Here is a 12,197-nt window from a genome sequence, read left to right as displayed (position 1 = left end):
AAAAAACTTCCTTACCTTGAATGCACTGCAGTGTTCCATCCTCCGCTCTTATTGTGAAAGTCTCACCTGGATTAACTTGAACGAGAATAACCTGCCAAAATAACACATTAATTTCAATTTTTTAAATTTATTCTTATTTATTTATTTGGCTGTGCTGGATCTTAGTTGTGGCACGCAGGATCTTCAGTTGTGATATGTGGGATCTAGTTCCCTGACCAGGGATAGAATGCAGGTTCCCTGCATTGGGAACACTGAGTCTGAACCACTGGACCACCAGGGAAATCCCTAATTTTCAATTTAATACTAGAACGTCTGGGGTTTTCTCAACAGTTTCATTACTAAATTTATGTACTAGACAAGAAATACATAGCACAGAATCTTGTATAAACATAAAACTTAGGAGATGTCTTAGATCTGGTTCAAATTTGATGGGGGATAAGTATATGCATTTGTATATAGCTAAGTGAATTCTCCTGTGTTATAACAATGGAAAGCAATTTATAAGAAAAATGTTTATGGGGAAAAAAGTACCTATGTATAGGACCTGGAAATAGTAATGAACAGTATAAGTAGGACCTATCACACACACAAATCTTTAAATCTATTACCTAAATGTCTATTTTAGTCATGTAACAGATATTTTGTTATCAGAAGACAACTTCCAAAAGACTAAATCACGCATGACATGGCAAAATATGTTCAAGAATCTCAGAATTTTAGTTCTAATCTCATTCAGTTAGTTTAGATAACAAAAGGGGAAAAATAATTAATCTATATCTAAATATAAATCAAAGGACATAATCCAAGTTTAAAAAACTGTTGTTAAAAATCATCAGGTGCAAGATTAACAGTATTAAAATAATGACTATATATTTCTAGAAAACAGAAGGATGGCAATGTCACATTCATATTGAAGTTCTGGGAGCAAGCCTGGTTCCTGCCTTGAAACCATCAAGCACACTGTTTCCTCTGTCTGCAATGCTTTCCCCTGCACTCCTTCATCTCTACCCTCTGCCCACCTTACTCATTCCTCCACCAGCCACCACCCATTTATCCTTGCCAGATTAAGGACTGGCATTTGACTCTCAGGACAGGACAGGTCTTGCACTATGGGTTCTCAAAAAACAAACAAAATGAAACTCAGCTCCTTCCTAAAATCTATAATTGCAATTAATTGTTGTTGTCATTCAGTCGCTAGGTCATGTCTGACTCTGCAACCCTATGGACTGTGGCACACCAGGCTTCCCTGTCCTTCACCATCTGCTGGAGTTTGCTCAAACTCATGTCCACTCAGTCAGTGATGCCTCCAACCTTCTCATCCTCTGAACCCCTTCTCTTCCCAGCTGCCCTCAATCTTTCCCAGCATCAGCATCTTTTCCAATGAGTCAGCTCTTTGCATCAGGTGACCAAAGAATTAGAGCTTCAGTATCAGTCCTTCCAATGACTATTCAGGATTGACTTCCTTTAGGATTGACTGGTTTGATCTCCTTGCTGTCCAAGGGACTCTCAAGAGTCTTTTCCAGCAGCACAGTTCAAAAGCATCAATTCTTTGGAACTCAGCCTTCTTTATGGTCCAACTCTCACATCCATACATGACTACTGGAAAACCCATAGCTTTGACCACATGGAACTTTGTCGGCAATGTGCTATCTCTGCTTTTTAACACACTGTCTAGGTTTGTCATAGTTTTTCTTCCAAGAAGCAAACATCTTTTAATTTCATGACTGCAGTTACCATCCACAGTGATTTTTGAGCCCAAGAAAATAAAAGCTGTCACTGTTTCCACTTTTTCCCCAACTATTTGCATGAAGTGATGGGACCAGATGCCATGATCTTCATTTTTTGAATGTTGAGTCTTAAGCCAGCTTTTTCACTCTCCTCTTTTACCTTTGTCAGAAGGTTCTTTAGTTCCTCTTCACTTTCTGCCATTAGGGTGGTAAAGGAATTACTTTTGTGTCTGTCTTTCCTTATTGAGCCTTAATCTAGGCTCTATAAGGGCAAGATCTGACACAGAGTAAGTGCTTGAGAAATATTTTTACTGAATGAATGAAAGTTATAAAACTTATGGAAAACCACTGCAACCATTACTTTGAGAAATTAAGCTTTCATAACATGCAATGTTAAAAGTCAACTTTATTTACTGTGGTGGTGGCGGTTTAGTGGCTCAGTCATGTCCGACTCTTTGCAACTCCATAGATTGTAGCCTGCCAGGCTCCTCTGTCCATGGGGATTCTCCAGGCAAGAATATTGGAGTGGGTTACCATTTCCTTCTCCAGGGGTTCTTCCTGACCCAGGGATAGAACCTATGTCTTCGCCTTGGCAGGCAGATTCTTTACCACTGGGCCACCTGGGCACCCCATATAGACCATAATTCATGTATTTTAAAAAACTATTTATTAAGATCAAAACCATTTTATCTTTAAAAGCTAAATCTTTAAAGTCTATGTATTTTGCTTATACTAATAATTCCAGGAAACACTGTTAGGATATTAAAACATTTTTAATCTGGAAATACATTAACTAGAAAAAACAAGACCATTCAAGGAAAAGCAGTACAAGTTTCATCCCTGGTGCTTCTTGTTATCTTGAATTATAATAGTTATTTCAAGGCAATTTATTTTTCCTGTACAGTAACTGTGTCAATAATTTTTCAGTCTTCAGCATTCAAATCCTCCCCAATGTACACACTGTGTGATTTTAAGAACTCAAAAGGAAATCCTTCCCGATCTCTATGGAGTGATTAAGACATTTTCATTGCTTTCTTGAAACTGAATTTTTAAAGTCATTCCTAACATGAAAATATTTTTGACTTAACTTTATTTCTATGTACACATAGAATATAACTCAACTACAGGGGAATAAAACAGTCCAAGAAAGAAAATTACCCATGTTTTTTTTTAAAAATCCTTAAACCAATTCTAACATCACTGTAACAGAGCAGAAGGCATCTGCTTTGTGTTTAAGCCTCTAGGGATAGGTCTATAAGATATGCCTGTCGAATTATTCAGGCAGGAAAAAAAAAAAAAATCAGTGAACACTAAGACTCTGACCCAGATATTCTTTGACAATCTTAAATGCATATACTCTCTACCACTACACTCATAACTGTCAGACAATGTGTCCTAAATACTAGTTCTAAAAGTACAATTCACCAATATTATGGGAAGTCCCAGGCAAGAAAAGGGATATCTGAATTGAAACATGTTCCAGGTTCTATCACATTATCTGCTTATCATATTGCATGAAAAGTGTCTGCAGCAGTTTCTCTGCGGTCGCCGACACCGGCCACATCTCATGGAGTGGCTTGGAGGCAGCCAGCCTCCAAAAGCCGTTTATGCCTTCCCTCGCTGCTCCCGGGAGGCCCATTCCTGAGCCCCACCCCATCTTTTCAGGGAGAAAGAGGATAGGTAAAGGGCTTTCACATATCCTATTAAAATATCTCTCTTCAAATGTTTACTTTCTATAATTTTCCCTGCTGCTGTGTTTCTATGGCAACCAGATTATAATCTACCAAGTTACCTCAGAAACCAGGCAAATCTCCTGTGTCCCAATATCAATTTTTCTTAGCAAGAGTGAAAGTCATTATTTGAGCAAACCGTATTCATCTTGGCACCGAGATATTTTAAAAGAAAGCATTTTATTATACTGAAGCGGACTGACCACCATGCTGTTTTTGCTGTCAATAAAGGAGATATAAAAATAAACTTTTGACACACACCAGCCCAGTGATCTGTCCCTAACCAGAGACATGAATGAGATGGCAGCAGCAGGCCTTGCATTGTGCGGCCCTGAGGAGCGTGAGTCACACCGGCAGGCTCCCTGGCACTTAACCTTTTGTATCGAACAAGTCACTCCGTCTGTCTCTTTTTCTGTCTCTCTCTCTCTCTCTCTCAATCTGTCTCTCCCCATCCCCCCCACCCTCCTTCCCTCCCTCCTCCTTTCTTTCTTTAGCCACAAAGCAGACATTACAGTTACAAGTTTTCTTAAATACAGAATGTGAAACATAACATCACTGTCCAAACCTCATCATTTTTTGCCCACTTAGTAAGCATTTCCTGCTTTTCCAAAATCAGCACTAAAACAAGTCATGCTGTATTCTGTGTCTTGTCAGAGGAGAAGGGGAAGAAAAGAAGATTTTTTTTTAACCACTGATAGATTTTTTTCCCCCCGAGATGTTAACATAGAGCCATGTTAATCAAAGACATATTTCAGGCTACTATTGTTTTGTCAGATCTGTTTCAAATCCGTTAGTGCTACAGGAACCAAGCAACCCAACATAACCAAAGGCAGTTCATTAAGGTTTACTGAAAAATAAGTGACCATTCTTCCAAAGTCTAAAGAAACAATACAACAAGAGGTAGAATTAACATAACTAAGCAAAAGGCTAAACACAGCATCCTGGGAAAGCTTCACCCAACAAGACAAGTGAAGCAGGTATAACATCTTTCTTTACAGGTATAAATCTAAATAGAACTCTGTTTCTAACTCACCAGAAGAGCAAAAGGAAGGCTACTTTTGCGTTTTAAATTTTGGATGCCTGAAAAAAAAAAAAAATTTGGATGCCTGATTAACCAGAAGATAATCTCCTGGAGACAAATTCCTAATTTTTGCCTCAAATAAAATACTACCAGGCACCCAACTAAATCATCACTGCCACGTATGTGTTCATCACAAAAGCTCCTGCTTGGACTGTAGTACTGACTGACCAAAGATGAAATGTTACATTTGCAGTATTTTCAAGAGTTAAATTCCATACCTAGTCAAGATATAAACAGTGCTAGGAAATCTCATTTCATTTTCAGAGCTTTTCCCACTTGCCACATCTGTGAGCTTGTCTTACTCTTAGCTGTTTCATATATGCATGAATATTCTCGTTTAGAGCAGTTATGAATATCCAACAGACATCTTAAGAGAGAAAGGAGTATTACAACCTAAAAGCTGCAGATGAGTTCCAGGTTAAGGACAGATTCTATCCAGGAAGATCTAACAACTTAAAAAGTGACCTCTGACTCCAGGAAAGGAATAGTAGCACCTTTCTTCTGAACACACACACACACTTCAGATTCCCAAACTCCAAAAAATTCCTGGCAAGCTTCACCCAGGCTCTTTTGTTCCACCCAAAGCATCCATCATGACGCACCGTTGAGACTCTGGTCTCTGTGTCAAGGCCATAGCTGGCCTCCAGCAAAACTGAACAGTAGCATCATTTGATTTTTGAGTTCTGTCTCTTTTACGAAAAGCGAGATGATGAGCTGCAAATGACTGACAATCACCTTTGTGGTAATAACATACACAAAGAACATGTCCCAGGATTTAAAACATGAGCAGTTAAACTGGAAGGTCCTAGAAGATAATAGGAAAGTACTGACTGACTCACCTGCTCGCATGTCAACCTGAAGCCTGAATCCAAAGCTGGTAGGAAAAGAACATATAAGACCAGGGAGCCTCCAAGGATACTTACACACTAGATCAAGGCAAAAGGACATCCAGACTTTAAAGATGGGGAAACAGGCTTAGAGAGGATAAGTAACTTGTCCAAAGTCACAGAACTACAAACTGACAATCAGCACTGGAACCCAGCCCTGCCTGACCAAAATACATGCTTTTCTCTTCTACCACATAGCATCTCCTCCTCCTCCCCAACAAGTGTGGGTTTCACAGAGTCAGTTCTCTAGAGAGACGCTTCAATAAATGGCTACAAGGATAGAATGCATTTAACTGGATCAAAAGCATGTCCCCAATGACAGAGGACAAGTTCTCTTCTAGGAAATCTGTGCTCACTCCCTGAGGCAAAGCCTGTTACCCCCAACATGGCAGTTGGGTGGTAAGGACTCCATCCCTTAACAACAAACAGTTGCCTTTAAACTGGGCAAGATTTATTCTCATAAAGTCATTGTCAAGTCCTTGAATTCCCTTAGAAACCTAGGAGAAACCAATAAGCTATTTGATTATCACTAACATTAGGTGCCATTTCTCATGACCTAATAGGCATAAGAAAAATAAAAGATTTCTCCTGAAAAAGACTGGGTCTTAAGCTTCTATACTTCTCAAAATCACCCTTCATTAACAAAAAAGACAGGAATCCATGAATAGGTAACCAAGGAAAGAGAAGTTAGATGAACCAAGGAGAACATGTTAATGCACTGAAATCACACCAGTGTCTGCTGAAAATATATACACTTGACCTTGAACCCTCTGCACAGTGAAAAATATCTGCATATAACTTTACAGTTGACCCTCCACAACCTCTGATTCAACCAACTGCAGATGGTGTAGTACTGTGATATGTATTTAGGGGGGGAAATATGCATAATATTGTATAATTTTAAATATTTTATAATATTTATAATAATAAATATAAGCGGATGTATGCAGTTCAAACCTGTTCTGTTCAAGGGTAAACTGTATATTCAAATGAGTTCAATAACTGCATTTCATGAAGTAAGTATCCCTAGAAGAATTACTACTCTGTAGTTTAGTCACTAAGCCATGTCCGACTCTTGTGACCCCATGGAATATAGCCTACCAGGCTCCTCTGTCCTCTGTCCATGGGATTTCCCAGGCAAGAATACTGGAGTGGGTTGACATCTCCTTCTCCAATTACTACTCTACTTCATCTTAATTCAGCAAATATTGATGAGTGCCCAGAATAGGTGAGGCATTCCATCAGGCCACAAAATAGAGACTCAGAACAACACAAAGTTCTCCCTACCTGGCAGGATGACAAATGGGAACTTGCATGGGATGGGAGTAAGGAATGACTTAAAACAAAACATTTACAGATAGTGGTAAGGGCTATAAAGAAAACAATGGCAGCTTGTAAGAAGTTATACATTTCTATTCCCTTTAAATGTGTTGTGCCCTGAATAAAGAGATTCTATTACTAAAAAAACTGTTTGCCAAGAATAAAAATATAGCACTAACTTAGGTGTGAAAAATGCAGGATGTAATATAGATGGCCCAAACTATGTTCAAAGCCTCTTTTAAGATAGCCAAAAATGCCTGAACCTAAAGTTTCAACTATAGGACTTTTCAGATAAAAGTCAAAAACAAAAAAGACCAAAAATATAAGTGTAAGTGTAGCTTTTCCCCGGCTAAGAGTAACAGTCACCAAATACCCCTGGAGCAGCATTACATTTATTTAAACAAATCTGTTTCATTTTATTGATTCCTGGTAGCTCAGCTGGTAAAGAATCTGCCTGCAATGCAGGGGACTCCAGTTCAAATCCTGGGTCGGGAAGATCCACTGGAGAATATATTTTCACAGAATTGTTGAGTACCCAAAAGATAATTCTTCCTGCTTTAGCTGAAATAATTATGTTCACTGAGAACAAAATTTGATTCCTGTCATCACCATTTCAGGGTCAATTCTTATTAAAAATATCCACCACATGAGGTAAAACCATTTCCTACCCCTCAATTCCATCCACGCACCCCGTATCTCCAAGCTGGGCTCTGGCCACACTGATGGGGAATCAGCAGTTTGGACCACTTTCCATCTGATGTGCTTTGCACACTAAATCTTGTATGTCATCCTGCGTTTAGAGCCAGCTACCTCATGTCTGGTTTTTGGTTGGCTGACGCAGAGCAACGTGATCCACACTGACGTACCAACTGATGTCACACCCCTGGCTCAGATGGTAAAGAAGCTGCCTGTAATGTGGGAGACCCAGGTTTGATCCCTGGGTCCAGGGGATCCCCTGGAGAAGGGGATGGCAACCCAGTCCAGTATTCTTGCCTGGAAAATTTCACAGATGGAGGAGCCTGGCGGGCTACCATCCACAGGGCCATATGAGTGACTAACACCCTTCTCTGGTAAACTGTGCACTGAACCCCATAGACAGTTCCACTGCGGGAATCTCAAGGCTGCTGAAGAAACATATTTAACTGCCTACATTCCCAGTATTCTACCATTTTTAAAACTCATTTCAATGTTGGCCATGTCATTTATTGAACACTGTTCTTCCCCCACTAAGACATAATCAAGAAATAATGTGCCCATGAGGAATGTTCTCATTCCTATAACAGAAAATCAGTTCCCAATATTTTGTCTTTAAACAGTCTAGAGTTAACTTTTCTTATTACTATTAATACTATTGCCTTATATCTTATTCCAACATAAAATTAGAAATGAATACAAATATGTAATAGTCTATGGTTTTGGAAAGACTCTGAGTTAGAGACCTTAGCCTTTCCCTGCCTCTGCACAGTACATTATCATCACTTATTCAGGCCATGCTTTTGTATTGATTAAACTTATGTAAAACAATACCTAATGTAATTATTGAAACCCTGATCATTCAACAAATATTTGCTGAATAGTTACTATGTACTAGGCACTTTATTAAGCACTAATGATTCTAAGATGAGAAAGATAAAAGCCGACCCCTATTTGTATATTGCTGCAAAAGTAGAAAACACAATTAGCTGTTTTAAAAAAAAAAAAAACATGATTATTTGCTATCAAGCGCTCTGGAAACTGAAGAAACCACCAAGACATCAGGAAAAGTTATAGTTGGAAGTGACACTTAAAGGGAAAATGAGAAGATAAGCCAAAGAACAATCACACAGCACAAGCACTGAGCGGTTCACTGCATTTAGAATTACAGTGTGCTAGAGAATTCCAATGCGGCTGTGAAGGCATAAGCAAGCAACAGAGGGGTAAAAGGTGAGACTGAAGAAGCAGGCCAGGCCCACCTCAGAAAAGTCTTTGTTTGCTCTGCTTGAAAGTCTGGACTTTATCCTGTGAGCAGAATTTTCCAGTAGGAAAGCAACACTGCTAAGTAACTATGATAGCAGTGAGAAACTCAAACATCTCTGAGATGGGAGACACTGGACCCACAGAGACCAGCACAGATATTAATTAAACATCCAACTGTGACATAATGCAGGGGTTACACAGTTCTAAGTAAGAGTTTTCAAAAATAATCAACAGTTTAACCTTTAAATATGACTATCCAGATCACAGGGTTCGCTGCTGAAGAGTGCTGCCCTCCCTGTCAACACCACGGTATCTCTGATTACAGAGGTGAAGTCATGGGCATGGCTCTCCCAGGCGTAACTACTTGATTTTTCCTACTTCCTGTCACTCTCTCTAATTCTGTTATCCAACTGTGATTCTGTCACTTCCATTTCCACCACTCCTAGCACTGATAACTGAGGGGCCTTCACAGCCTGTCCCTCTCGTGTCTCCACCTCTTCCTAGACTTTTTCTATCTCTTATTTCTTCCCTTTGGTTTCTTGCTCTAAAAAGCTAAACCCCAAAGCACTCATCAGGCAACCTAGCAGTCCTGTCCTTTACTTGAAGCCAGCTCATCAAGCCAACAGTGCTGTCCACCCGCTATGCTGCTGGCCGATTTGCTGATCAAAAGGGAAGGAGGACTAATAGGGTTTATTATTATTGGGATTATTGGGAAACAAATTTAATTACGAACCAAACGAGAATCATTACTTATTCTCAAGGGTTCCAAGTTAATCATATCCCCAAAACACCTGTTCTGATTCCTAGACTACCCCATTTCAGACTAGCTAATTCATTTTTTATATCTTTAAGCTCTACTTTGCCTTTTAGCATATCATACATACATTTAAAAAGTTTGATAAAATAAGGACTCAGAATTGCAGATAAGCGTAAAAAAAAGGACACACAACATAAAACTTAATTATTAAATTTAAGATGAATTTTATTACTTTTTTTAAGACTACAAAAAATAAGGAAGCAATACCACATACTTCTTCTACATGTTTGTCTTCCTGCCACAATACACGTTTAGGTAAAATTAGATGGGGTTCAGGCCAGACTTGTCTTCTAAGTAACACTATATACATGTACACTGGAGAAGGAAATGGCACCCCACCCCACTCCAGTACTCTTGCCTGGAAAATCCCATGCTTGGAGGAGCCTGGTAGGCTACAGTCCATGGGGTTGCAAAGAGTCGGACACGACGCAGAGACTTAACTCTACTATGTACATACCCAGTAGTTAAGTCACTTTGTGCTAATCTCATTTTACTTTCAATTCACTTTTTAACTAAGAGTTTAAAATCAATGAAGATACCAAAGATACACAGTGAGAAGAACAAATCAGACACATTGTAGCTGAGTCCCAGCTGTGCCAGACAGGGCACTTAACATTTCTAACCCTGCATTTCCTCCTCTGAAAAGACAGAACACCTATATTATGTGTGTGCTCTAAAGAAGAAAGCAACCCCCCAGCAGCCCTGGTAGAAGGCCTTATATATAGTATGCTCAATAAATAATTGTTATTAATATTTCTTTCTCTTCAAATTTCTACCAGTGACATGACCTCTAAAGAGAAAGTCTGAAGAAAAAAAGTTTGCCACATCTGCCACATTTCATGTTCTCAATAAAATCTAAAACCAGCCAATTCTCACCTCTGACCAGATTTTCTGTTTGAGAAACATTCTGGCTTTCCTGAAAGGATCACCTCGCAGCTCATTCACATTTCAGTGTCTGTTCGGCTTCCGCAGATCCCAGCAACAATAGTGACTTTGGAATCCTTTCACAGTAGTTCTGAAATCTAAGCTCTTTATATCCACAAAATGCTGTGAATTACTTGGAACTGCTTCTAATTAAGATTATCACAAGGAAAGTCAGCAATAAAATGTAACAAAGTAACACCACAGTATGTGTCGATTGCCTATTAGGCACCCAGAACACCAGGAGAGGACCCTTTTCTGGGTCCTCTCAAAGCATGAAGGAAGAATTAAACCTGGCTGGCTTCTCTTCAAGCGTCCGCCTTTTTCTGCCTTTTTAAACACTCAAGCAACTAGTTTGAAAGGTTATCCACCATTCAATCCAGGAAAACAGAATTATACAGCAGGATACTTAAGACCATTAAAAAGTTTAAAGACACTATCCAGACTGAAGATTTCAAGGCAAACAGACTTGAAAATGCTCTTCAAAAATGTACTGCTTTAAGATTTTCCTCTCTAGATTGTATTGCCAGAGCATCGTAAGCAACTGTTGGAAAGCCTGATGCACTTACACTCAGTCTTGGAAGAACCACATCCCTGAGTGCATCACATACCGACTTGCACAAATGAACAGATTATTCCGACTCTTCCCTCACTCTGCACCCAGTCCAAATTCAGGACTGACACTAGGCTATGCAGACAGCAAAGGAAAAATGTGACAACGATTTTCCAGCCAGCCCCTCCCTGCTCCTCGCACGCCCTCAGCACACACAAGCGCACAGCAGATTCTATGCACGTCTCTAACTCGGGCCAGTTTATGTACCATGACATCAGCGCAGTATAATGAGCCAAGTTTAAACTCCATCTGGGACAAATAACGTCCAGGCACACTGTGACTTCTTTTGTTTATATACACTGACTAAATATGTCTTGGTGGTAAATGAACTTAAGATTTATTTCCCAAGGCCTCCAAACAATATTCTACACCCCTGAAGCACCTCCCTGCCTCCAGTGCTCTTCCAAGGCTATGCGTAAGTGATTTTTAACAGAACACATGATTTTGAAACATATAATTAACATCTTGAGGAAAGTCAAAGTCCAAGCAGCCCTTCATCAATCTGAAACAAAGAAGAGGAACTCACTAGCAAAGGGGTGTGGTCTCACAGCACAAATGCTGCCTGACACCTAATTTTGTATTCCCCTGAGAACAAGAATGAGCAGAGGTGAGACACTTCAGAAATGCTCATAGAGTGATTTCTTTTTGAAGGATAAACTTAAATGATTTTTTTTTCAATTCTGGCATTACTTAAGAGAAATAATTATAAATTCAGAAATGAAACAAAAAATAATCTAATAGGTTCAAGTCTTATAATAAGTTTTCAGATTTCTTAAGACACAAAAACTGTGCCTCAGGGATGATGTAATTTTTGAATGGAAAAGAAAGGTGGAGTTTGGAAGGAAAAGAAGTCAGACAAAGGTCCTTTCCTTGTGCCCAGGCTTGACAAGCCCCTGCCTTTTCTCTCTGGTCACCATCATCTCTCAGCAGGTGCTGATCCCAGAAGAAACTGCTCCCCTATGGCTAACCTCAGGGAAAGAACCATTCCCTAGGGAAAGAAAGGGAGCTACTCTGACGACCTGGGCCTGAAATGACTTCACCCCCACCTCTTCCTCCAAACTCAGTTGGTGCCTCAGGCTTCAGACACAGTCACTCCAGCTTGGTTTGCAACTCTGAGAAGCTCCACAGCCAGATTCACTGCCATC

The 12,197-nt window shown here is 39.6% G+C and overlaps 1 protein-coding gene across 40 annotated transcripts in view; it reads right to left on the bottom strand.

The window, feature by feature from the left end:
• The window catches only part of FNDC3B (fibronectin type III domain containing 3B), a 361,710-nt gene that overhangs the window by 263,530 nt on the left and 85,983 nt on the right, over window positions 1–12,197 (bottom strand). For 28 of the 40 annotated variants that reach the window (XM_086394520.1, XM_086394600.1, XM_086394566.1 and 25 more), the window contains one exon: window positions 16–91. The exons of the other annotated variants lie outside the window; for them this stretch is intronic. In XM_086394520.1, coding sequence (XP_086250646.1) covers window positions 16–91 — 76 coding nt within the window. The remainder of the gene's footprint in view (window positions 1–15; window positions 92–12,197) is intronic. 40 annotated transcript variants of the gene reach the window in all.

Source organism: Bos grunniens, chromosome 1 (assembly GCF_055505025.1).
Source record: "Bos grunniens cultivar Pamir isolate PY7600 chromosome 1, Bosgru_T2T1.0, whole genome shotgun sequence".
In the NCBI taxonomy this organism is placed as follows: Eukaryota; Metazoa; Chordata; class Mammalia; order Artiodactyla; family Bovidae; genus Bos; species Bos grunniens.
This window is presented reverse-complemented; position numbering and strand designations above follow the sequence as displayed.